This window comes from Syngnathoides biaculeatus, chromosome 4 (genome assembly GCF_019802595.1).
Source record: "Syngnathoides biaculeatus isolate LvHL_M chromosome 4, ASM1980259v1, whole genome shotgun sequence".
In the NCBI taxonomy this organism is placed as follows: Eukaryota; Metazoa; Chordata; class Actinopteri; order Syngnathiformes; family Syngnathidae; genus Syngnathoides; species Syngnathoides biaculeatus.
The window spans coordinates 18,639,138-18,666,684 of record NC_084643.1 but is presented as its reverse complement, the minus strand read 5'-3'; the positions used below and the strand labels follow the sequence as shown (position 1 = coordinate 18,666,684).

General features: G+C 42.2%; 1 protein-coding gene across 6 annotated transcripts in view; it reads right to left on the bottom strand.

Annotated features, from left to right (window-relative positions):
* Nucleotides 1–27,547, bottom strand: part of si:ch73-138n13.1 (calponin homology domain-containing protein DDB_G0272472) — a 53,996-nt gene that overhangs the window by 24,455 nt on the left and 1,994 nt on the right. For 4 of the 6 annotated variants that reach the window (XM_061816255.1, XM_061816253.1, XM_061816251.1 and 1 more), the window contains 4 exons: nucleotides 22,411–23,633; nucleotides 22,208–22,298; nucleotides 14,646–18,083; nucleotides 9,411–9,536 (listed from right to left, as the gene is read on the bottom strand). In XM_061816255.1, the coding sequence (XP_061672239.1) occupies nucleotides 9,411–9,536; nucleotides 14,646–18,083; nucleotides 22,208–22,298; nucleotides 22,411–23,618 (4,863 nt within the window). In that variant the 5' untranslated portion in view covers nucleotides 23,619–23,633. Of the gene's footprint in view, nucleotides 1–9,410; nucleotides 9,537–13,420; nucleotides 13,522–14,645; nucleotides 18,084–22,207; nucleotides 22,299–22,410; nucleotides 23,634–24,526; nucleotides 24,663–27,547 lie in introns of those variants that run through there. The other 2 variants (XM_061816252.1, XM_061816257.1) reach the window with 2 other exon arrangements.

Genomic DNA, 27,547 nt, shown 5'->3' with positions numbered 1-27,547 from the left:
ACTACTACATGCAAATTTCTGCAATATAATCAGACTTCAGGATGTGATCTTACAGCAGTGGGGGTGTTGGGTGTGGTGCGCCTGCGTGACGACAGACGTTGCTGGCTGCGCAGGGAGAATCTGCGAATTGACTCCCTGCTGCGGGAAGCTAGCGAGCGCAAGGAGCTTGTTCTGTTGAAGTGGCCGGTCCTGACCTCTCCTTGTTCTCTCTCCACCGAACTGGAAAAAAAGCTGAGTGCCCCATGAAAGGAGCGACGGACATTTCCTACCCATCCTGACACTTGGGAATGCGCCACTGACAGCTTGTCCCCTAGATACTCCATCACAGTCTAAGCAAGGCACACAAAACCAGCTGTGTCACGATGGTCTGTGAGCTAAGCTGTTATCCAAGTAACAAGGAATCATTAAGAGTGCAGGTGCGCAGGAACTTTGTCCTTTTCACTTGTGTGGGCTACAGTTCAATACTGCAGCAGTGCAGAAAGTGACAAAGCAAAACTACCCATGTGGTCTCATGTAGTACTGATGCGTATAGTTTTTGAAATACGTACAATATCAGCTAGTCTGACTGTAACAGGAGCAAGCTTCTCTTGGTTTCACTTGCTAATGTTTTCTCCGCAGTGCAGTCCCAGAGGAGCCACACAGGCTTTGTTTCAACTCATCACTGTCAAGCCTTCAGTCACTCACCCAGTGAATTGTTATATTTCTGTCTATTTTGATACACACTAGATATGCTTGATATGATATTTCTATAAGAGTAATCCCTAGACATGTAAACGTAAAATACTGCTCTTTAGCTAGTGTTTACTTAAACCTAGTGCGCCACTAGAATACTGTGCTGTTTACTAACATGGTTTGCCATGTTTCTTTGCTTCCAAGTGAAGAAAGTAACAACTACTCATGGACTTCTACGAACAAAAGTTTCCTCATGGTAAAGGGACTCAGTGAGAAACATTGAGTAATAGAATTTTCAAAACTCTCGCCAAATCAGCAGGTAGATGTCATCTGTCCAGATTCCAGCGTCTATTGGAGCCACAGAGACTTCTCCCAGGCTTTCTTCCTGAATCAAACAATGGTTAAAAAGGTTGAAAAATCCATCAGCGTTAAACCTCCCATGGCAGCTGGGTTGCTATCCTGGCAAAAACGAGAAAAGGTACAATGGTTTCAAAAGGAAACCTGCTGTGCTTTTTTGTATTCCCAAAGTAACTCAGAGAGCAACCACTGGCAGGACCAAGAGACATGGTAGGAAAGTCAAATCCAGAGTGTGTGTGTGGGGGGGAAACTGTTCTCTCCTTGTTTTAATCTGCAGGTATAGACAGGTAGGAGAAAATGCGTCAGCAGAGCTCCTTTCTGTATTCAGGCCATGAGGGCTCACTCTCAAGGAGAAACTGGGTGGAAAGAGGGAGTGTGGCGTCAGAGAGAGCAAGAGCAAGAATGGGAGGTCCCTGATTCCAAACAAGAGGGAAAGGGGAGGGTAACATATGTTCTTCTGCTTTTGCTAAGGCTTGTTTATATTTTCACAGCCACAAAAGAAAGGTCGCCGAAGCAAACAGCGTTAAAGAGATTCTAACACAACAAAACACAGATTTCAAAACCTTGGCATGATGATATCAAAAATAACCAGATTGATCAGTGAAAAAGCAGGATAAACAATACAGAAAAAAAACAGTCAACAGTGTTGACAGAGTATCACAACAGTTTTTAACCTTTAATCTTAATTTATCTGCAAGAAACTCCAAAATAACCATACTCCAAGAACACTTCACACAGTTCAGATTAAACTCAGAGGCACTAAAATGCTGCGTCACTGTATAACTATGCCCTCTACTGGTAATCTTGTAACATACTCGGAAGCAGCTTTTACGAAGCAGCTGAGTAATTTGTCTCACTTCTGAACAACCTTAAACCCTCTTAATGTATACATTTGTAGGGCGTACGTAGGTATTTAATTGTTAAATTTACTTTGTAAAATATGTTGAAGATACTGTAATAATGCTATTTGCTTTAATTATAAAAGGTACAATATGTATAGTTGTCTTCTATAAATGATAATGGGACGGAAATCTTCTATATCCTTTTTCTAAATGTAAAATGTGGAGAAGAAAGGTATCAGTGTTGGCACTAATAGTGTATTCCATTATACAACAAACAGAAGAAAACAACTTATCACAAATATTTCTCTATTCTTGATTTAAATTTGAAATAACCAAATGTATGTACAGGAAACAAGAACAAACTACTCTGCATTGTCTATACCAACCATCTGACCAGTTATGACTCACAGCTACTCATCAGTGCCCCACTTGTGATGATATCATTCAGTGCACAGCAGCAGCCAAGCAGAAACCCAACCAGAGACCACATACAAAGGACATGAGAAGTACCCTAAAGACATATTGCACACTTCAGTTATATTTCTGGACATGCGGAGAATGGCCTCTTAGTAAAATCAATAATTGCTCTATTACTTACCAAGGGATAGTGTGGACTCAAGCAACATGACCACAAGTACAAGTTGTACAACAACGCTCTCAGCTCTGTGCCCATCTCTACTCTACTCAGCCTCACTCACAAGCTTCCCTAGGACTAAGACTATGATGTCATCACACAACCATCACCTCATTTGTGTGACTCTGAGGACCCTCCCTCCAGTAAAAGGTATTTTTTTGGGGGAAAAAAATATTTTGATTGCCCATTTATCTATTTAACAGAGGAGTAGGGGAGACCAGGGATAGATGTGTCAGTTTCTGCTTTCATAAATGTCTACACATACATCACATATAAACAAAATGTATACCAGATGTAAGACTAAAGTCTTGGGTATATATTTTATATGCATGTCATTTTCATATTTTGTCAGTGCAGTGTTACGCATAAGAAATCTGTGTAAGAACATGTGACAGGTTGCCCTACCAACAGCTAAGTTGTCTCACTATATATGGGGTAAAATGTCACAAATTGATTTTACAACAAACAAGGACAAAATTGTTGACGTTCTTTTTTTAATTGAAAGGGATCATTGAAATCAGACAAAATGTTCATCATTAAACTTAAAAAGGTAATTGAACATAACTATTGAAAAAACAACAAAATATTATGCAAAATACACAGAATTAAAGTCCGAAGGAATTGCTGGCACACAGGCCATGGCTCTCAGTCTCAAATGCTTGTTTCACCTTTCTCAAACTGAAAAATCAAAATTAAACTGAATTGCAAAATATAAACCTTTGTTTCATTCTGAAAATGCATTTTACAACTAATCCCAAAATGATTGAGACATTTTGTCCCAAACTACCATATTTGCCAATGCTAGCTATAGCTTAAAAGGTAGCTTGAAACATCACAATGACAACAACAACGCTATGGCTAGATGCCTTAAACGCTCGTCGAATAAGTCCACGTGTATCACTACTATTTTTTGGAAGAACCTTATTTTAAAATATATGAAATGATACATTATTATGCTGCATATAAAATTAACTTAACAGTTGTGCAAAAATGACACTCATCTCGGGTCACAATGTATGATTCTCTTCTCAAACAGGACATGACCCCTGACCATGTTAAGGAAGAAAACTACAATTCTACTTTTCAGTTGCGATCTCCTGTGGAGAAGATATTTGCAACGTAACAAAAAGCCCTGGTCTCCACTAATATCTGCCCAAAACATCTAGAGCATGGGTGCTCAATGCGTCGATCAAGCGTGAGGCAGTTTCGGTCAATTGCGACGGCGTGTCGAGAAAGAAAAAAAAAAAAAAAAAGACAGCCGTAGTTTTATTTATTTATTTTACATTAGCTCACCGTGCATGTGCAAACAATGACAGCACAGGAAATCACGCTGTCAGTGAGTTCCCCCTATTTTAAGATCTCGCTTAAGAAATATTAAACATGACTATGGATGCTGTAGTAAAGAAGACAAAAACGTATCACTTTCATACGGAATGGGAGGCGGAACACTTTTTAATTATGTCATTTTCGAAGTGCGTTTGCCTCATCAGCCAGCGTGGTGAAATGTGGAGCGGCATTTTTGAACTGTTTATGGAAAATACGACACCGACAGTCCGCCGAAAACCAAGCTGAGAATAAGAAAAGTGAGTGAACTAAAATCCCAACTGGCCGCACTGCAGTCACTTTTCACACAATATAGTTCAACAGAGAAAGCCGCCACTGAAACATCGCTTCCGGGTACATCACATTATTGTTAATAACAAGAAGTCCTTCCAAGACAATCTTTTAAAAATAAGGTGGAAATACAGTATTATCTTCAATAAAGTTTCTGCAGCTGTAAAGGCACTGTGAAGCCAGGGTTGATGTGTGGGAGGACATCGGAGATTGTGAGTGTTTCTCACTGCAGTTGGACGAATCCACTGATGTGAGCGACACAGCCCAGGTGTGCATTTTCATGCGTTTAGTGATCATCAACATGAAATCAGATATTTACAAAAAATGTTTAAAGTTAATTATGTTGTGTAATATTTGCTCACAAGGTTATGCAAGGCACACAAACATACATTTACACATGGAGAATCCTTAATATACTTTAAAATAAATGTGTTTTGCATTTTTGTAGTGCGTAGATCTTTGTGACTTGGTCATTCTATTTCATCATTGGTCATTCTAAACCCCCCGCACCTCCTCCCGTAATTATACTTGCCATGTTTGGGGAGAAAGAAAGAATGAGGAATACGATCCCAAAAACACCATCCCTCCTGTGAAGCATGAGGGTGGAAGCATCATGGTTTGGGGGTGTTTTTCTGCACATGGGACAGGACAACTGCACTGTATTAAGGAGAACGTGACCGACACCATGTATTACGGGATTTTGAGAACAAACTCCTTCCCTCAGTGAGAGGATTGAAGATCAGGCATGGCTGGGTCTTCCAACATGACAATAATCTAAAGCACACATCCAGAATAATCATATAAAGGTTCTGGAGTGGCAGGCAGTCTCTAACCCTAGCCATATCCTGCATAACCCTAACGCCTAACCCTGTATTTATGCCAATGGAGCATAATGACACAATAATACAATGACAATTAATGCAGAACAAATTAATGGTCTTCTATTAGATGGCAAGAGATACATGCACTAATTAATGAATCTACTTTATGGGACATTTTTGTTTGTGTGCTGTGAGATTTTTCAATTGTAAAACACAAACCCAATTCAAATGAAGATGGGACATTGTGTTAAAAACAGAATATAATGATTTGCAAACCATGTTCAACTTATATTTAATTGAACACACTACAAAGATATTTAATGTTCAAACTGAAAAAACTACTGTTTTTAGCAAAACAATTAACCTAGAATTTTATGGCTGCAGCACATTCCCAAGAAGCTGGGATAGAGTCATCTTTAACAGTGTCACATCACCTGTTTTTTTTAACAACATTCAATAAACTAATTGTTGAAGCTTTGCAGGTGGAATTCTTTCTGATTCTTGCCTGATGTACAGTTTAAGCCTTTCAAAGGCCCCGGTCTCCGTTGTGATATTTTAAGCTTCATAATGCCCCACAAATTTTTTAGCCTTGATGCTTACATACAGTCTCCAGACTCTCTGAACCTTTTGATGATATTCTGGATCGTAGATGATGATATCGCTAAACTCCTTGAAATTATATGTTGAGGAACATTGCCCTTAAACTGTTCGAATACCGTAATCTCTCGTGTAAAATGTGTCCTGAAGTATAATGTGCACCACCAATATGCTGCTACCCATATGCTCAAAATATTAGTAATTATCTGTATTTCTATTTTGCTAGGTTTGTACTTGTATTGTTTTCCAAAAATATTTCTGCATAAAATGTTTGGGGCGTCACGGTGGGGTAGCTGGAGAGCGTTGGCCTCTCACAGTTCTGAGGACCCGGGTTCAACCCCAGCCTTTCCTGTGTGGAGTTTGCATGTTCTCCCTATGGCTACGTGGATTTCCTCCGGGCACACCGGTTTCCTTCCACATCACAAAAACATGCAATGTTTATTGGACACTCTAAATTGCCCCTACGTGTGATTGTGAGTGCAGCTGTTTGTCTCTGGGTGCCTTGTGATTGACTGGCAACCAGTTCAGGGTGTACCCTGCTTCCTGGCCGTTTACAGTTGGAGATAGGCTCCAGCACTCCCGCGACCCTTGTGAGGATAAGTGGCTAAGAAAATGGATGGATGGATAAAACGTTTCCGTATAGTGCAGATTATCCACGACATTAAGACACATCCTTGGCCAAGCCTTCAAAAGAAGCATCTGACTCGCGACAATTTGAAAAAGATCCATATTAGCCAAGATGGGTGGTGTTAACAGTTAAGCTACTCTTCCCCGGTGCCCATCCCGCTTTTTTTCCCCTTCTAACTCTCCCGCTGAACAGTTCTTACATATTACACGGCGACGCACAAGAGCGCATCGACACAATACCTGTAACAACCGTAATAAACTCAAGCAAAGCACACACACAAATACCATAATAAATGCAAGTAACGCTCGCTCAGAACTACCATAATGAACAAGCAAAACACGTGCACATAAACAGAACTTCAATATGCTTTTGTGCTTTCATGAGAGCCGCACGAAAGGAGGCAAAGAGCTGCATGAGGCTCGAGACCCGGTGGTTGGCTACCCCTCATCTAGCATTAAGAGCAGATAGAGTGCCTAACAGACCAATATTTAAGTGGATATAACATTCAGTAACCGATGTGCAAAGGGGATCAGGACTTCTAGGAATGTATGCAGTTTAAAGTGACTAGTCATACGATAATCTGTGACAATGTTGTTTGCGCAAGTGCTGCAGATGAATTTTAAGTTCGCTGTTTAAGAAGTTAATTGCGAGGAGGAAGAAGCTGTTGGAATGCCTGTTAGTTTTAGTTAGCATTTTTCAGTTGGTCCTACCCGAAGGAAGAAATTGGAAGAGCTGGTGACCAGGATGTGGAGGGTCTGAGAGGATTTTGTGTTCTCTTGTCTTAGTTCAGGTAGCGTGCAAGTCCTCAAAAGTGGGTAAGGGTGTACAGACAATACTTTCACCCGTTTTGATTGTCTGTTGCAGTTGTAGTTTGTCTTTTTCTATGGCAGCACCAAACCAGATTCTGACGGAGGTACACTGCACTGATTCAATTACTGCTGTGTAGAACTGTATAGCTCTCGCTGGAGGCCATACTTCCTTAGGAGCCCTGCTTCTCCTGCTGCGTCCTGCCCATTAGGAAGTTGCAAATCCACTGTCAGATGGCAGTCAAAAAGCTAAGCTGGAGAAGCTTGGAGGAGAGGAAGATGATGATGAAGCCCACGAATAGGATCCTCGCGTAAGTCTCCACGCTGTCGACATGTTATAGAACAGGGGTGCCCAGACATTTCTACCCTAAGATCTACTTTTCAAGCAGCCAGCCTCTCGCGAGCTACTGAGGGGGGCGGGGTGCTGAGTAATGCTCTCAAACAGTTTTGAGTTTAATGCCTCTTATATTTAAAATACATGGCTGAAGTCTTTTTTTTTTTTTTTGGCACGCTGTTCCACGATCACCAAAACTGCCTCGCGATAGATCTACGCATTGAGAACCCCTGTTCTAGAATGAAGTGCAGTACCATGTTCACTCCATTATCTGCTGACCTGTTAACTTTGTAGGCAAACTGCAATGGGTCCAGCCACGGACCTGTGACACTCTTGAGGTGGTCCTGCACAAGGCGTTCAAGTAACTTTATGAACACAGACGTCAAGGCGCGACAGACCTGTAGTCTTTCAGACCCGAGATTGCAGATTTCCCGGGACCGGGATGATAATGGAGCCTTTCAAGCAGCATGGTACTTCACAGTTTCCTGAGATCTGTTGAAGATCTTTTCTTAGATTGGAGCAAGTTGTTCTGTGCAGACTTTGAGGCAGGATGTGGAAACAAGGTCTGGGCATCTTGCTTTATTAATCTTTTGTTGTTTGAAGATACGTCTCACATCCCGTCTCTTTTTCTTGGTGTAAAACTGAATTATTGCTTGTAGAATATCTTTAGCAATGCATATTGAAACCTGAATGATCCTCCCAAACAGTTTTAAGGTTAATTTTATGTTCCCTATATTTAAAATACAGAATTATCTATTTATGCACTGTATTGTCTGTGCTTTCATCCTCGATCAGGGTGTGCCAAGGTGGAATTTTAACATTATACACCATCTCATCCTGTACTTTCTACTTTGGCTTCAAACCAGACCTTTTTTACTCAAAAAAGTAAAACTCTCATCCAGTTTCACCAATTTTTCTCCCATTATTCACATACCCCGACATTGAAGCAACGGCACTTTATTTATTTATTTATTATTTTTACCATTATTCTCAAGAGTAAACACAAGCAGCATGTCTAACTCTTTGCTCTATGTTGCCCGGACTGTGTGGGTGGACTGTGTTTATAATTATGAGTGTACCCCTATAAGTACACGGAGTCAGGTAAACAAGCAGGAGACAGTGTGCTTCCATGTTAAAAAAAAAAAAAAAAAAAAAAAAAGTCAGGCTGTGGTTCACTGCGATGGATTGGTTTTCATGTGCACTGAGAATGTCTCTGTATTTCTACTCGTAACAAATTTTACGTGCATGATTTTTCCTGCTTGACTGTTTTGATTTGAGAGTGCTGTGGCGCGCGATCGCGCCCGTCAAATCACAGTGACTGGAAGTGTACAGGAGAGTAGGTAGGCAATATACACCATAATTATGTAACAGATGGGGCTGCATTTTATCTCTGGGAGTCAAGGCAATCAATGTTGTAAATACTAAACATTTTTTTAAAATCTAAACTAAGGTTATGATCAAACTGTGGCAGGTGAATAAGAAAATGATAGCATTTTAATATGAATTACAGTATTTAGAATTTAACATCACAGGGACTACACATAACCACAAGAAGGCAGTAGTTACCTTGGACTGAGTTCAACATTTTTAGATGCCAAAAATAGAACATTATTTTACTATATTCTGAATGTAATGTAGTCCAATAATATCACAACATTCGCAATCGTATTTAGACATTTAACCAGGGCACACTTAATGCAGGTACTCATGTCACAGCTTTCCCTGAGCCATACAAACAGGCTTCTGACGACATGCCAGAAATTTTCTTAATCCAATCTTGAATTGCAGGCAGGAGAAAGCATTTACCACCACTTACAGAACATCATGTAACATGTGGAGGTCAGCCTTTGATTTCATGCCTTAATCATTGGCCGTAATTATTCCAAGCACATTCAGTTACCAATATGCTATCCATGTACCCCATGCCCAAATATCCATTTTGATTGAACAAGATCTTCCTACACATTACTTTAGTGTCTGTATAGAGCTTGGAAAGCAGCAGCCCGAAACACTTTTCATAGGTTTGTGATAAATGTTTTCATTATGCATTTACTTTCCTAAAAAATGAAATAAAAATGTCTTTCACCTGCTGAAGCCAAACTTACCCAGCCTTTGAGGTCTTGTTCTCTGTGAGCGCTGCGACTCCTTATTCTAAAAATACTTTTCTCAACAGGAACACCAGATGGGGCTGATCTACGTGACATACTTCGGGACCGCATCCTGTTCAGTTCCTTGCAACAGACAGAGACCAAACAGAATATTCTCCTCAGAGATTTTTTTGAATATACATTACCTGGTTGAACTCAAAATTTTTACGTACTGCGTTACTGTAGACTCGAGCACACGTGACAACAAAGTCACAATGTGGAAGAAACTAGAACGGCCAGTATACCCACACAGCTACTTTCTATTTTTTCCGAACACAAGTCAAACACCCTTTAGGAGATAAAACAAGCCAATTAACAGGACATGTATATTATTGCTGTATTATTGTGTACTGGGCAGTCCGGGGGCGCAGCTGGTTAGATCATTGGCCTCACAGTTGAGGACCGAGACTCAAATCCAAGAACTGTAAGTGTGAAGTTTGCATGCTTTCCCCGTGTATCCATGGGTTTGCTCTGGGCACTCAGGTTTCCTCCTCTTCTTCTTCTTGCCCCGTTATGGTTCAAAACGAGTCAACAACGTGCCATCTTTTTCTTTTTAAGCCTATTTTCTTCATCTTCCTCTCTAACACCAACTGCCCTCGTGTCTTCCCTCACAACATCCATCAACCTTCTCTTTGGTCTTCCTCTCGCTCTTTTGCCTGGCAGTTACATCCTCAGCACCCTTCTATCAAAATACTCACTCTCTTGTCTCTTGATGTCCAAACCATCCAAGTCTGCTCTCTTGAACTTGGTCTCCAAAACATCAAACTTTGGCTGTCTCTCTAATGAGCTCAATTCTAATCTTATTCAACCTACTCACTCCTAGCGGGAACCTCAACATCTTCATTTCTGCCACCTCCAGTTCTGCTTCCTGTTTTCTCTTCAGTGCCACAGTCTTTAATCCGTACATCATGGCCAGGCTCACCACTGATTTATCAACTTTCCCCTTCATCGTAGCAGAGACTCTTCTGTCACATAACACACCAGACACCTTTCGCCAGCTGTTCCAACCTGCTTGGACCCGTTTCTTCAATTCCTGACCACACTCTCCATTGCTCTGTATTGTTGACCCCAAGTATTTGAAGTCATCCACTCTCGCTATCTCTTCTCCCTGTAGCCTCACTCTTCCCCCTCCAATTTTCTCATTCACGCACATATATTGTTTTACTTCAGGTAATCTTAATTCCTCTCCTTTACAGTACGTGCCTCCATCTTTCTAATTGTTCCTCTGCATGCTCCCTGCTTTCACTGCATATCACAATATCATCTGCAAACATCATGGTCCAAGGGGATTCCAGTCGAACCTCATCTGTCAGCCTATCCATTACCACTGCAAACAGGAAGGGGCTCAGAGCTGATCCCTGGTGCAGTCCCACCTCCACCTTAAATTATTCTGTCACACCTAAGGCACACCTCACCATTGTTCTGCTGCCATCATACATGTCCTGTACTATTTTAACATACTTCTCTGCCACACCAGACTTACGCATACAGTACCACAGTTCCTCTCTTGGTACTCTGTCATAGGCTTTCTCTAGATCCACAAAGACACAATGTAGCTCCTTCTGACCTTCTCTGTACTTTTCCACTAGCATCCTCAAGGCAAATAATGTATCTGTGGTACTCTTTCTTGGGATGAAACCATACTGTTGCTCGCAGATACTTACTTCTGTCCTGAGTCTAGCCTCCACTACTTTTTCCCATAACTTCATTGTGTGGCTCATCAACTTTATTCCTCTGTAATTCCCACAGCTCGGAACATCGCCTTTGTTCTTAAAAATGGGAACTAGAACACTTTTCCTCCATTTTTCAGGCATCTTTTCGCCCGCTAGTAATCTGTTGAATAAGTTGGTCAAAAACTCCACAGCCATCTCTCCAAATTGCTTCCATACCTCTACCGGTATGTCATCAGGACCAACTGGCTTTCCATTTTTCATCCTTTGTAGTGCCTGTCTGACTTCCCCTTTACTAATCATTGCCACTTCCTGGTCATTCACACTTGCCTCTTCAACTCTTCCTTCTCTCTCATTTTTTTCATTCATCAACACAGTCAACACATTTCCGTCTCTATCTTACCTGCTGCACATCCTTCCCATCTCTATCCCTCTGTCTGGCCAACCTGTAGAGATCCTTTTGTCCTTCTTTCGTGTCCAACCTGGTGTACATGTCTTCATATGCCTCTTGTTTAGCCTTTGCCACCTCTACCTTAGCCCTACGTCGCATCTCGATGTACTCCTTTCGCCTCTCCTCAGTCCTCTCAGTGTCCCACTTCTTCTTAGCTAATCTCTTTCTTTGTATGACTCCCTGTATTTTGGGGTTCCACCACCAAGTCTCCTTCTCCCCTTTCCTTTCAGATGACACACCAAGTACTCTCCTGCCTGTCTCTCTGATCACCTTGGCTGTCGTAGTCCAGTCTTCCGGGAGCTTCTGCTGTCCATCAAGAGCCTGTCTCACCTCTTTCCGAAAGGCCGCACAACATTCTTCCTTTCTCAACTTACACCACATGGTTCTCTGCTCTACCATTGTCTTCTTAATCTTCCTAGCCACCATCAGAGTCATCCTACACACCACCATCCTATGCTGTGGAGCTACACTCTCCCCTACCACTACTTTACAGTCAGTAATCTCCTTCAGATTACATCGTCTGCACAAAATATAATCCACCTGTGTGCTTCTACCTCCGCTCTTGTAGGTCACTTTATGTTCCTCCCTCTTCTGGAAATAACTGTTCACTCCAGCCATCTCCATCTTTTTTGCAAAGTCCACCACCATCTGTCCCTCAAAGTTCCTTTCCTGGATGCCGTACTTACCCATCACTTCTTCATCGCCCCTGTTTCCTTTACAAATATGTCCATTACAATCTGCATCAATCACAACTCTCTCGCTGTCTGGGATGCTCAGAACTACTTCATCTGGTTCCTTCCAGAATTTGTCTTTCAACTCTAGGTCACATCCTACCTGTGGGGCATAGCCACTAATCACATTATAAATAACACCCTTAATTTCAAATTTCAGCCTCATCACTCGATCTGATACTCTTTTCACCTCCAAGACATTCTTAGTCAACTCTTCCCTTAAAATAATCCAAACTCCATTTCTCTTCTCATCTACTCTGTGGTAGAATAATTTAAACGCTGCTCCTAAACGTCGAGCCTTACTACTTTTCCAGCTGCTCTCTTGGATACACAATATATAAACCTTTCTCCTAATCATCATGTCAACCAACTCCTGACCGTTTCCTGTCATAGTCTCAACATTCAAAGTCCCTGAACTCAGTTGTAGACTCTGTGCATTCCTCTTCTTCTTCTGCCAACAAATCTGGTTTCTTCCTTTTCTTTATCTTTGACCCTCAAACTCCGGTTTCCTCTCACATCCCAAAACCATCAATTAATTGGAGACTCGATATTCCCCCTAGGTGTGATTTTTAGTGGAGCTGTTGTATGTCTCTATGTGTCTTGCAATTGGCTGGCAACCTGTTCAGGGTGTACCACGCCTCTTGGCCGATGATAGCTGGGATAGGCTCCAACACTCCTGCGACCCTTGTGAGGCTCGGCGGTTCAGAAAAAGGATGGATGGATATTGTGGTTTGAAAAATATTTTTACAAAATTTATATTTACCCAATCAAGAATAACAATCATATTTCAGTATACCTAATCTCCATGAATTGTTTTACTGAAGGAATTACATCAAGAGGTTGTGCAAACAATATTAGGTTATGTTTTTTTTTTTATGTATAATTCTGTTGGACAACAGATAAAATTATGTTGTTTTCAATACGTACAGCATTATTCAGTAAATTTCTATTTACTCCACAATATTATCACTTTTATCATATTCAGGTTATTTCAGTGACCATTATGGGTTTCTTTCCTTAATGGAAGAGTACCAACAATTTCGGCTGTGTGTACAGCATAGTCAATTTTAAACATATTCAATGATATATTCATGCAAATGTACCCTGCTTGAGCCATCACCTTATCGTGGTAGAAGGATTTGTGTGGCCCAAGGATCCTCGGAGTTAGGTTAGGAGTTAAGGTGTCTGAGGCTCCAAGCCCTTGGTTGAGTCACTCACTGCAAAAAGGTCTTACGTGAGGGAACAAATAAATACTGCTCTAGAAACCACCGCTCGAAAGGGTAATATGGGTCCCCCTTCCCATGGGCTCACCACTGGTGGGAGGGGCTATAGGAGACAGTTTCAATCGTGAGGTGGCTGGTGACCACAGGCAGGGACCTTGGCGATCTGATCACCAGCTACAGCTTTGCAGTTGACCATGGTGAGAGGCGCCGAGCAACTGTGGGTATTCTTAGTTCCGCCTGGCTCAGCACCTGTACATTGGGGTTTTACCCCTGGTGGATGAGAGGGTAACCTCCATTGTTCTGCTGGGAGACTTCAATGGTCATGTGGGAAATGACAGTGAGACCTGGATGGGTGTGATCGGGAGGAACAGCAACCCCGACCAAAACCAAAGCAGTGTTCTCTTACTGGAATCCTGTGCTCATCTCACACTGGGGACCATAGTCCTCTGTCCGAAAAGGGTGGCGTGCCATCTCCAAGTCGGGGATAAGATCCTCCCCTAAGTGGAGGTGTTCAAGTATCTCGGGGTCTTGTTCACGAGTGAGGGAAGAATGGGACACAGGATCAACGGGCTGATCAGTGCAGCGTCTGCAGTTGTGCAGCCATTGTATCGGTCCTTTGTGGTAAAAAAAAAAACGAGTTAAGCAGAAAGGCGAAGCTCTCTATTAATTGCTCAAGCTATGTTCCTACCCTCACCTATGGTAACGAGGAGTAGGTCTTGACCAAAAGAACAAGATCCCGGATACAAGCGGGCGAAATGAGTTTCCTCTGCAGTTTCTTCCTTAGAAATAGGGTGAGAAGCTTGGTCATCAGGGAGGGGCTTACAATAGAGCCACTGCTCCTCAGCATTGAGAGGAGCCAGGTAACGTGACTGGGGGATCTAATACGATGCTTCCTGGACGAAAGGGATGTCTGGGAGTCCCTGCTAAGGCTTCTGTCCCTGCAACCTGGAAGAAAGGGAAGTCTGGGAGTCCCTGCTAAGGCTTCTGTCCCTGCAACCTGACCTCAGATAAGTGGTAAAAGATGGATGGATGGATGGATGCACATCTATGCAAATGTAAATTAAAAGCAACAAAAGACAAAAACAGCATTTTCTCCATTAAATTGAATTCCAATTTACCTGGAATCCCTGGGATCTCCTGCGGTTCCAGATTTCCTCCTGGTTGTCCTGGAATTTTAGTTCTCTGGGTAACCAGACCTGATCGACAGGAGCATTGCTGGAGATCGCAGCTGTTGTCTCTTTTTGAACATATGGGTCTACGTCAGGTGGCTTCCCTTGCCTACAGCGCCACCGATGTGAGGCATGGGATTGTGTGTCGTGGCCACAAAGTAGTTGGTCTGGGCTGACTTTGGTTGTGTGTTTTCTGGGCTCATGAAGGGATTTCTTGTAAGCCACTTCACTTGGCTGTCGCTCCTGTGGGTCACGGGTGGATAGCGTCCACACTGGACTTGTGAAGTCAACTGAAGTCCGTGGGGGTATCTTCCATGTAATATCGCTTTCAGGTGGGGTGCGTAATAGAGTACAAAAGTTAGGGTCTCCTTCTTGAATACTGGCAATAGACAGTAGATATTGATTTGAGTATGGCTGAGATTGTGATTTAAAAGAGTCCACATCAAGAATGGAAGGTTTGTAAGGCTCTTCAGCTCTGGAATAGGGCTCCTTCCATCTTAATGAAGGGTCAATGTGTTGAGAGGTGGCAGCTCTGAGCAAAGAGTCGACATCTACCACTTTGGGCCTCAGAGTGGACTGGTCCGGCCTCATTCTCTCATGTTCCTCTTTGCTGTGTTTCTCCTTTAGTCTGTGCCTCTCTGCTTCTTGAAGTCTGGCAACCTGTCTCATTTTCTCCGCCTCAGCCTTTTCCATCTTCTCTCTCTCTGCCTCCCATGTAGACCTTTCATTCTGCAGGGCCTGTTGTAATAGCCTTTGTTTCTGTTTCTCAGCATGGAGTTGTTTTTCCCTTTGCAAGTCTCTAAGTCTGTCCAGCTCTTTAAACCTTTCCCTTTCAAGTTGTTCCACACGGTCCCTCTCCATTTGTCTCTGTTTTTCCCATTCTTCATCAATCCGTTTCAGTCTGAGGATTTCCTGCTCTAATGCCATTTGTCTTGTTTTCTCAGCATTCTCTCTGAACCAGTGCTTTTCAACCTCATAAAAATGATACTTCTGATTTTCTTTCCGCTTCAAGTTTTGGAGGGAGAGTTTTCCTTCCTTTCTTTCTTTACCTCTCTCCAATTCCTCTATTTGCTTATTCTTTTGCATTTCCAAAAGCATCTCCATATCTAACTCTGTCTGCTTCTCTTCTCTCTGTCTTTGTCTATCCCATTCACGCTGCTGTTCTTTTTTGAGTTCTTGCTGCATATGAACTCCCAACTGTTGCTCGTTTAACTGCTCCTTCAGCCGAGCCTGTTCTTCTTGTTGCTCAAGTTCTTGCATTCTCTCCATTTCTTGTTCTTTTTGCCTAAGTTGTTCTTGTTGCCTTGAAAATGCTCGCTGACTCTCCATTTCTTGCCCCGACAAAATCAACTGTTCTTGCAGTTCTTGCTCTCTCTCTATTTCTTGCTCTGTTTGCTTCAGTAATTCTTGCTGCCTCTTATGTTCTCGCCATTTCTCCATTTCTTGCTCCCTCAGTCTACCGTTTTCTTTCCGTCTCTCAAATTCTCCTCGTCTCTCCAGTTCTTCTTCCCTTAACCTCACCTGTTCTTGCTTCCTCTCTTTTTCTTGCTGCCTCAGCTTCATCTGTGTTTTCTGTCTTTCAACTTCTCGTTGTCTCTCAATTTCTTGGTCTTTTTGCTTCTGCTGTTCTCCATACCTCTCATGTTCCCGTCGTCTCTCCTTTTCATGTTCTGTCTGCCGCACAAGTTCTCGCGCCTTGTCCATTTCATGCTCCTTCACTCTCATCTGTTCTTGCTCTTGATCCTCTTCCTTGTTCCACAGCCTTGTTAGTTCTTGGTGCCTCTCAAATTGTTTCCGTTCCTCCTTCTCCTGGTCCCTCAACCTCCTTAATTCTTGCTGTCTTTCATTTTCCTGCTCCTTCAGCCTCACCTGTTCTCGCTGAGTCTCAGTTTCCTGCTCCCTCAGCCTCATCAGTTCTTTCTGGCTTTGAAGTTCTTGTAGTTGCCCTTTTTCCTGCTCCCTTATCCTCATCTGCTGTAGCTGTCTTTCAATTTCCTGCTCTTTTAGCCGCATTAGTTCTTGTTGCCTCTCCAGTTCCTGCTCTCTCTGCCTTTGCAGTTTTTGTTGTTTCTCCTTTTCTTGTTCCATCTGCCTGTGCATTTCTTTCTGTCTCTGCTTTTCTAACTCTCTATGCCTCTCTACATCCTGCCCCCTCTGCATCTCTTGTTCTAGCCGATTTGCATTTTCTTGCTTGAAATACAACTGCCTTTGTTTTTCCATGTCTTTGAGCAGTCCAAACTCCAATTCTTGCAGATTGTGGCTTTGAAGTGCTCTCTGTTTTTGTTTCTCCATTTCAAATGATTTACGTCTTTCAAATTCTCTTTGCATCTCCCTTTCCTTCATCTGTGAATACTGTAAAAGGGCTTGTTTCTCAATTTCCATTTGTCGCTCTTTGTCCCTATCAATATTTATTTTGCCATTTTGCCTTTCATCCTTTGTTTGCACTATTTTTACTAGTTCTGTCTTTTTATCTGGCGTTAAGTCATCAAGCCTGGGTGAAACGTGGCTCATTTCCATGATGTCATCATATTTAGCTTGTTTTTTGTCTCCAGATGTTTGATTTATTGACATATTCCTCTTAATTTCAGCTATCTTACCTTGAGTGTCTATCTGTCCAGAACCCATTGCAAAATCATCAGAAGGCACTGGTGAATCTATGATGTCAGATCCAGTGTCTAAAGACACCGACGCCTGTATTTGCCCGGTTAAGGCAAAATAGATTGCCTTGGGTTTTGGCTTTTCATCCATCGGCAGCGTTTTCATTCGTTTAGGAGCTCCAGGTGTTTCCTCATGATCTGCTTCTTTCTGTCTGTCTTTGTCTTTATTCAAATCAATTTCTTTTGACCTTTGCAAATGCTTTAGCATGGCATTCTTGATACCGGGTTCTTGAGCCACATCTGTTGTAGGCCATTTCTGCAAGGATCCTATTCGCAAGTATCGAGGTTGTTGCTCTGCTGGCATTGCTGAAGCTGGTTCTCCTTCAATTAAAGTACTTGTTTCCATCATTTTCCTGTTCCCTTCTGAGTGTCTGGAGCTTAAGTTCTCTCCCATTCCTTGGAATGTGTCCACGGTGTGGTTCACTCGCAGGAGTTTTGGAGAAACAGAGTCTTTATACATGGCTGTCACCAAAGTTCCTTCATCCTCTTTGCTTCCTACTTGTAAAGGTGGGTTACTGAGTAAGTCAGCACCATTGGTCACACTGGCTTTTCCCACAGTATTATTAAATAATGACCCTTGTACTGTCTGCATTTCAAAACGAGGACCACTGTGATTGCTGGTAGTACTTGACACTTGTTCTGCCGCTGTACTTTCTGTCATTGAGTTAGTCTTGTTGAGGTGATCTTGGAAATCCACACCGATCTGGGAACAGGAGTTGACTGGGTAAAGCTTTAGAAAAAAAAAAAAAAAAGGATCAGAGGTGTATAGTAACACACACACACACACAACACACACACACACACCACACACACACACACACACACACACACACACACAGACTATATGATAATACTTTATTCGATATTACAAACTATAGCCTTCACACATAATGGTGGACAATTTCACCTCAAAAATCACAAATACCATGAAGGCTGTTGCTCCTGTTCAAACTAAGACCATCTTGAGGCAACATAGAACTCACAGAGGACCACATTGATGGTCAAGAGCTCTGAATCAAAGTGTAGGAAAGCAGAACATAAGTGGAGAGAAACTAAACTCCAAATTGACAATGAACTCTACAGACACGGTCTTAGTCATTTTAACCAAGAGTTACTCAGGGCTAGACAGCAACACTTTTCGGAAATCATCAAAAAAAACTTTAACAATACTCACACTGTTTTCTGTGGTTGACGAGCTTACAACCCCACCCGGCCAACCCCCCGAATCAGATAATCATCTGATAAATGCAATGAGTTTGCCCATTTTAGTGAAAAAAATGCAATCCACCAGGTCAATTATCAGCACAAATGAGCAAAAGGATGAAATGATTAATCATCTGAAGCCACACAGGGAAAACTCTATTACTATGTCAGAATTTGATAAAGTTGACCAAAAAACTGTAGAGAAAATGGTTCAGCAGTTCAAACCATCAACAAGCTGTCTTGACTCAATACCATCTGACTTTTTCAAAACTCTTGTGAAGTCAGTGCTAGCTGACTTGCAGCAAATAATCAATTGCTCACTTCAGTCTGGTTAGTTTCCTAAAGCTCTTAAAGCCCCACTGACACGAAAAGCATGATTTTTAGTAGGTTTTTAATTTAAAAAAAAAAAAAGCAGCCAGAATGGACCCATCCGTTTTTTCACCACACATCATGATTTTGATGTATATGGCTTTTTGTAACTCCCGCCATGAAAATCCTCTTGTGGGATTTGTTTTGGAGAAGAAGCAGGAAGTGATGTTATCAGCAGGAGCACACTCAGGCGGCCTCGTGTGTTTATACCAGTATTACATGTGGGAAGGTAGCTCTTTCTTTTCTTTGTGTTAGCCAAAATGCTGGCTCGTTGTATGGCTGGATTGCACGTGATGTCACGCTTGTTCATCCAGGTACTTGACCGCCATTGTTGCAGACAACCATTCAGCAGTCCATTGTCATCATGCCAGATTTTTGTTGCGTCTACGGATGTGGAAATCGCAGAAACAGACACACTGGGAAGCGATTTTCTGTGTTCCAAAGATTGGATTGCATAAAGGAGAGGATACAATGGGGTTATCAAAAAAACGGCAACAAAAGTGGCTTGCAAATATACGACGTGCAGATCTGAACGAAGCTCGAGTACACAAGGCAAATGGTTATTTGAAAGTCTGTTCTGATCATTTTGTAAGCGGTAAGCCTTTGCATTTCTAATGTTCGGATATTCTACTTCAGGGAAGTCTTTCAGATCCTTTGAAAGTCCGTCGTTGTGGAGAGTATACGAATCAATATCTTCAGAGTTTGATGTTCTGTACCCCCGGTAACTTCACTCGATTGTGACATGTTCTCTTCTTCGAAAAGATCTTCCATGTCCCATAGCAGGTGCCACTATGTGTTTTCAATGGCGAGAATGTCCCAGTGTGAGGTCTGCTGATGACGTTGCAGGCAATATGGCTACCACTTGGATGTCGAATGAGAATTCCACAACTTTGCGCATGAATGACACGCTCTCCACTCATATTTATTTTTTTGTATAGACAATGAAGTGAATAATGTTATATGTATTTTTCATTAGAATATCTATTTTACAATGTATATACGGACGTCAGTGGGGCTTTAAAGTAGCTGATGTTCAGCCTCTTCTTAAAAATAAATAAATAAATTAATTAATAATTACAAATAGGGCGCTGGACGATTCTGATAGCAAGCTATAGACCCATATTAAACTTAGCTTTCATAACCAAGATTGTTGAGAAAGTTATTTTTAATTGACAGCAATTTCTTGAAAAGTTTCTATCAGGTTTTCAAACTCATCACTACAGAATCTGCTATTCCCAAACTGCTAAATGATATAATGTTGAATACTGACTCAGAAAAGGTGTCAATTTTGGTCTTGTTGGATCTCAGTGAAGTTTTTGATACAGCAGATCATAATATAGTGGTACCTCTACTTAGGAAAGTTTCTACTAATGAAAGTTTCAAGTGGCGAAAAGCCTCCTCAGAAAATTTTTCTCTGCAGTTACAAAAGAAATTCAGGATACAAAAGGAAAAAAATGGCACTGGATTCCACCGAACGTAAACATCCTGTACTGTATCTTGGTTTGTGTGGCGCGATATAGCAGCTCCCCCATTGACTATCACATGGCATCTTCCTGGCATCACATCCCTCCATTGGCTAGGAGCGACATCAATTTTATTTATTTATTTTTTTCCCCCAGAGGTCTTTACCCGTGATGAACTTCCTGAATCTTTGTCACTGAATCCATTGTCATACATTCGTACTGTACAAGTCCGCAGATATATTCATCTTTTTTCACCATGGGCCCTAAGAAATTGATGGCAAGTGCCAGTGAGAAGACGCAGAGTTTTGTCCGTCAAAACAAAACAAGAAATGGCTAAGAAATATGAAAAAGACGTGTGCATTTGGCTTCATACTGCTGCTGCTCCATGAGATTTTGAGAGGTTTGAAGTGGAGGTAGATCCTGAAGTTGAGGAAATTCTTTTGCTGGGAAAGGCTGACGACAGACGAGTTGGTTCAGGAGCACCATGAGGATCTTTCGACGTTCAGGAGCACCATGAGGCTCTTTCGACAGATGCGCTAAAGGAGGCAATACCACACACAGCAATGCAGGAGCAGTTTGCGGTGTAGAGAAGGAGGCAGCCACTATTCCGTCAGCCAGAATAAAATTAGTGTTCACGAAATTCAATTACATTTCCGAATTTATTCACAAGAACCATCCATAAAATCTGTTACCTACTCAGGCTATCACTCATTTCAATGACGCTTGAATTGCAGATTTCCGCAAGATGATGAAAAGCCGTCTTAGGCAAACATTCTTGGATTGGTACTTCACAAAACATTGAAAATTAATGTTAACGTTTGTGGAATTTATTACTTTTAGTGGAATTAAGTTGTGTGCATGCCTCCACCGTCCCCGACGATGCCTTGTCACGCACCCTTCTCTTCACATCGTTGCTCAACGCCAAAGGCAAATGAACATTTTTTTATTATTCTTTACTTTATGTACACTTCGAATGCTTATTTGTTAATCTTCCTGGCTGCAATTTCAGCACAGTCTTCTCTCTCTCACTGGTGGACTCGTGGCCATATAACAGAGTTTGTATGTTGTTTCATTATTTTAAATCCAAACAATTGATCATTACTTTTTTTGTCAGGTTTTTATTTTGAAGTTGGCTCAAGCACCTCATTGGCGCCACGTTACTGTAATCCCTAGTACAAACAACATTTGGGGCAGCTACCTTAACTTCATCTTTCCAACTGGGGGCTGGCCTGTCTGCTGTGCTTTCCTGGGTATTCCAGCAGGGTTGGACCATAGATGCAATTCCATACAAATGACTTACAGTAAAGTGATCAACAGAGAGAGCAAAACCTGCTGCCTAGCAGATGGAAGGACAGGCCTTCCCACATGTGAATATTCTCAACTTTTGTGTGTGTGTGTGTGTGTGTGTGTGCACGCGCATGAGTGTGAATAACTTGAAGACTGTAACGTTTGACTAAAAAAATAAATGCGCGTGCCCAGTGATTCACAAACCCACCTTTGACAGTTCACATGCAGAATTAAATTTTTACAAATGATAAATCATGATAAATGCACGCACAAGATTAAAAAAAAACATGTAATCTTCTGAAATATTTGTGTATCTGAAAAAACAAAGATAAATCAGGAATATAAATGTGGATTTGAAAAAGATGTGTAAATCGTGGATATATTTGTAGAAATCATTTGGAGACAACCCATCTGGTTGCCCATATCTCCTGATATCCTGATATTTTTTTCTGTTTTTATTATCTAATTTAACATATAATTATTGACAAAGAGCAAGACAAACTTTATGAACAAAAATCTGTCCATCTCTTACCCTCCTTTGAGGATCTTGCCTGATCTTATGATATTCTGTAGCCTCACTGAGTGAAACATTGCCAAAGTCAGACAATTTCTCGGATGAAAAGCTGCCAAATAGAAATCAGACAACAAACAACATGCATGAAAATAGAACTCAGGGACATAAAATTTGTATCGACAGTAAACTAATGCATTGACGGCAGACTTGAGTCAGCTTACCTTTTAGTGAACTCAGCAAGCAGGTGGCAGTGCTTCATTGCAGGTTTCATCACGGGACTCTGTGTTGGAGCTGTAGCCTCTGAAAGATACTTCATGAGCTGTTTAACTGTCACTTGTGGTTCACTTTCAGTGAGTGTCTGCTCTGTAGAGAGAATATCTGATATCTGGCTAGAAGACACCATCTCAGGAGCAGAGGAGGAATCAAGCAGGAGATTAATTCGTGACTTGATGCTGGCCCCTCGCTGATCCCCCATCTCTTTAACGATAATTTTTTCTGCAATGTTGTTAGTCTGCTCGTTTGAGACCAACTGTTTAACTTCACCATCAGTACTTCGTCTCACGGTACTGATTTTCTCCTTCTGGGTCTTTTGTGGAAGTGATTTATCTTTTGCAGTGCATTCCTTAATGTTGGGTTTGGTCGCTCTACGGTGCAATGACAGACCAATAGATTCAAACTTGGATGTAAGATCAGATGAAAGAGAGTTTCCCCCAAACACGCGTGGAGCGGGAACTGGTATCTCTGGATTGTTAAGAAAAATAGCAGATACAGGTCTGGGCTTGGAACCTCGGGGTTTGGGTTGAGGTGGGACAACTGTCACAGATTTACTTTGTTCATCCTCTTTTTCACTCTGATTAAGAAACCCTAATGACTTGGCTCTGGCAATGGATGCCCCTTCCTGCATGGGTCTCATCTGGATCTTAGGTTTCTGTCTCTCTGCTGGCAAAGGAGGCGTTGATATGTTGGCATCTACGGAGTCAAAAGGAGGGGGTGGTTTAAATGGATGGACAGGCTTAGCTGTTTGCTCAGGATTCACCTCAGTAGATGTTCTAAAGGAAGTGGAGCCAGGACGACTGGAGCTGACTGACACAGGCCTTGGCTTAACAATGGAAACTGGTTGCTGTGGTTTTGAATTGTTGGGAATCTCTGGTTTATATACAGTGGTGTTAGTGGATTCCGGTCTGGGTTTGGTTTGCGGCTTTGGGGCAAGTATAGGCTTAATAGTGTTTTTATTCTCCACAGGAAACGGTTTTGGAGTCAACCGTGGCTTGGGGCCAGGAACAGGCTTTTTAGGCTCAGGAGTGATGATATCCGACTGAGTGGTTGATGGACTTGTGTTGCTTGAGTTGGTCAAGGGACTCAAGTGAAGTCGTCCTCCTGTCATTGTCCTTCCAGCCTCCCCACTGTGTACCTCCACCTGTGCAGCCATCCTCTTCAACAGCACCTATTAACACAAACATTGTTCTCAATGGCCTAGTGAAATTGTAATAGAAAAGCCTCAATGTAATTATTTGAGCTGGCCATGACGGTGGACTTTGTATAGGGAGTGTATTGAGTGGCAGCAGAGAAATACATTATTTACTCTAGATAATAAATGATGATCAAGCAATAAAGCACAGGTGCACACACGTGTAAGAGACAAAGGACTTGAGCTTATCATCCATCATGGATTGTGACTTTCTCCATACAATTATTTTTCATTCCAAGAAAACCTTTTATGAATTGTGAATAACTGTGCCTTTTCAGTGATGACTTTATATTGGCATTTCATTACTATCCGGTTATTTTCCACAGCAAGAAAAGCTTTCATCAAAAGCTGTGAATAACTGTGCCTTTTCAAGAATAACATCATACAGGGATTTTATTATTATTATTATTAAATTATATAAAATACAGAAAATAAAGTAAATATTATAAAATATGAGGCAGCATGGTAGCGCAGCTATAAAGCATTGGCCTCACAGTTCTGAGGTCTAGGGTTGAATCCAAGCCCCGGCTGTGTGGAGTTTGCATGTGCCGTGTGGGTTTTCTTCGGACACTCCAGTTTCTTCACATCCCAAAAACATGCAACATTAATTGGACACTCTAAATCAGGGGTGCCCAGACTTTTTTAACCCAAGATCTACTTTTAGAGCAGCCATCCTCTTGCGAACTACCAACGGGAGTAACATTACACACCATCTCAACCTGCATTTTCAACTTTGGCTTTCTCACTCGAAAAAGAGAAAATGTCACCCAGTTTCACCATTTTTTTTCTCCGATTATTCACATTTTCCAAAAGTCATTGCATCTTAAAACAACAGCAATTATTTTTTATCCATCCATCCATCTGCTTACCTGCTTATCCTCACAAGATCCGCAGGAAGTGCTGGAGCCTATCACAGCTGTCAATGGGTAGGAGGTGGGGTACGCCCAGAGCTGGATGTAGCCAATCGCAGGGCACAGTGACAAACAGCCATACTCACAATCACACCTAGGGGCAAATTAGAGTGTCCAATTAATGTTGCATGTTTTTGGGATGTAGGAGGAAACGGAGTGCCCGGAGAAAACCCACGCAGGGAAGGGGAGAACATGCAAACTCCACACAGGGAGGGGTGGGATTGAACCAGGGTCATCAGATCTGTCAAGCCAACGCTTTCCAGTTGATCCACCGTGTCGCCATTTGTTTCACCATGTCTAGCTCGTCTTTGCTCCATGTTGCCCAGACTATGTTGCTAACTAAAACACCGGTGGTGGGCGGCCAATCAGGACGCTGTCATTATTAACCACACTGATGGGCTGTGTAACTACTGTAGCATTTGTTATTATGAGTGTACCCCTTTAAGAGGGGGCCGGTGTTAGGTAAACTAGGGAAGAAAAAAAAAAAAAAAAGACTGCATGGAGCAGCAAGTCCTTCCGTGTGCTGTCTAAAAGAAACCAGTGGGTTCTCTTTTTCATTTTCTACAGTGCATATGTGAATTGAGCCATTGGATGTAACAACGAGTCATCCCTCACTCATTGAATCACATTGCAAAATGCCACAAACTGAATAGCTGTATGTTATACTTTCAATTTGCATTGTATTTTATTTCTTTTTGCGCGGAACACAATATCTGTGCAAAGAGACATCAGTGGTGTGCAATTACGCACGTGTGTATTTTAGAGGGAACGTTGGCTGATGTCTTTTTTTTTTTGGCACGCTGTTCCGCGATCGACCAAAACTACCTCACCATCGATTGGTCTCCATGTGCCCTGCGAATGGGGACGAGGTAGGGTACACACTGAACTGGTTGCCAGCCAATCGCAGGGCACATAGAGACAAACAGCCACACTCACAATCACTCCTCGGGGCAATTTAGGGTGTCCAATTAATGTTGCATGTTTTTGGGATGCGGGAGAAAGCAGAGGGCCCAGAGAAAACCCACACAGGTGCAGGGAGAACATGCAAACTCCACATAGGCGGGACCGGGCTTAAACCAGGGACTTCAGAATTGTGAGGCCAACGTTCTCCAGCTGATCCATCGTGCCACCATTTCTTTTTTAACTGCTGCCCTCTTTGTGAACATATACATACAAATTATAAATATAGGTTAAAAAAAATAAATTACACCACACCCACCCCCCCCCCCCACACACACACACACACACACACACACACACACACACACACCTTCACGATGGAGGACAAACTTAGGAGGGTCCTGCAAAAGTGAATTTTGTTGTGAAAAATCACATGATATAACCTGGTAACTTAATTGCCTTTCAACATCTTTGCTGCTGCTATACTGTTCACTTACTATTCAACATTTTGGAATTGCAACAATACTAGTTGTAGATGGTCAGCAACTCATGAGATACAGTTGAAGAACCACAAACACTGCATGGCACGACTGAATAGTTAGTTTTCTCTCATATCAATCAGTGTCTGACCAGCTTGTATTCTTATTAATTATTCTTGTCAGTGTCAGTCTACCAATGGTAAGGCAGGAATTTCAAACCTCTGACAAGGTACAATGGAACAACCTTTACGTTATCAAGATGCAGTCCCCTGATCAATGGCAGTAACGCATGGAAGAACACACTAAATGACGGGGGGAAAAAAACACTCTTTAGATCGATGCTAGTTTCTGCTCTACCTCCACCCATCCCAGGAAGACTTGGGTCACTGCCTTCCTCTCTCAGGGCCCTCACCCATCATTGCTGCTCACGACGGGTACTTAACATATGGTCGCATTTGGTGGGCTGTGACTTTATTCAGGTTGCAGCTGGCTTCTCATTTGGGCCCTGTTGGTTCTTGGGGCCCCCATGCTCTCCAGAGGTTGCGGGGGCAGCGGTGGTGGTGAGGCACGCTAGGTGGGGAATTTAGCATGGGAAACAGTGGTCTGGTACCTGTGCCCTTTCCTCTGGGACTAGTTGGGGTGCTTCGGTTGGCCTGGGAGACTGACCCGGGTCCTGGGTAGTGGATGGAGTCCCCATGGCTGGGTCCCCCGCAGATGGGTTTGGTGGCTTTGTCCACCCCACCCTTTTACAATAGGGCTTGGCCCACCCGGGCCCACCCTTCCTCAATGTGTCAGTTCAGCAACTCCACACACCAGTGAACTAACATGCATGTGATATGGTTTTCATTCACTAATAAGTTCCATAGACATGCTATTTAGGCTTTGATTGTTTGTACTGGGATCACTAATGGCACAGGTCATATTAAGAAATCAACTCACAGGTTCTTAGGGGTGTTTGGACACTATAAAAAGCATCCCACCGCACCCATCGTCAAAAGCAGTTCCTTCCTTATTTCTGACATTCTGTCCTCCTCATTTCTGTCCTCTCTCATCCTTTTCTATGGTTTAGTTGTTGCATATCCTCACTGGTGTCTCCCAGTCCCTCATCCACAAATAAGAACATGATTTGACTTGCAACGTTACTTGTGCTCAAATATCTAGACTGTCTCACTATTGTTCAACTGTAGTCCACAACTCTATTCCCCTTGTCCGTCCTGTCCCTTAAACCCCTTTTCTGTCCAGGTGAACTTTCAATAAACATCAGAATAATTAAACAATAAATAAACAAGCAGAAGGAGTATTACAAACTCCTCTGTCGCACAGCAAAACTGTTCCAGCTTAAGGCCCCCCTGACATGAAAAGCATGATTTTTAGTATGTTTTTAATTTAAAAAAAAAAAAAAAAAAGGCAGCCAGAATGGACCTATCCATTTTTTTCCACCACACATGATTTTGACATATGGCTTTTTGTAACTCCTGCCATAAAAATCCTCTCGAGGGATTTGTTTTGGAGAAGAAGCAGAAAGTGACGTGATCAGCAGGAGCGCAGTTAGGCGGCCTTGTGTGTTTATACCAGTTTTACCTGCAGGAAGGTAGCTCTT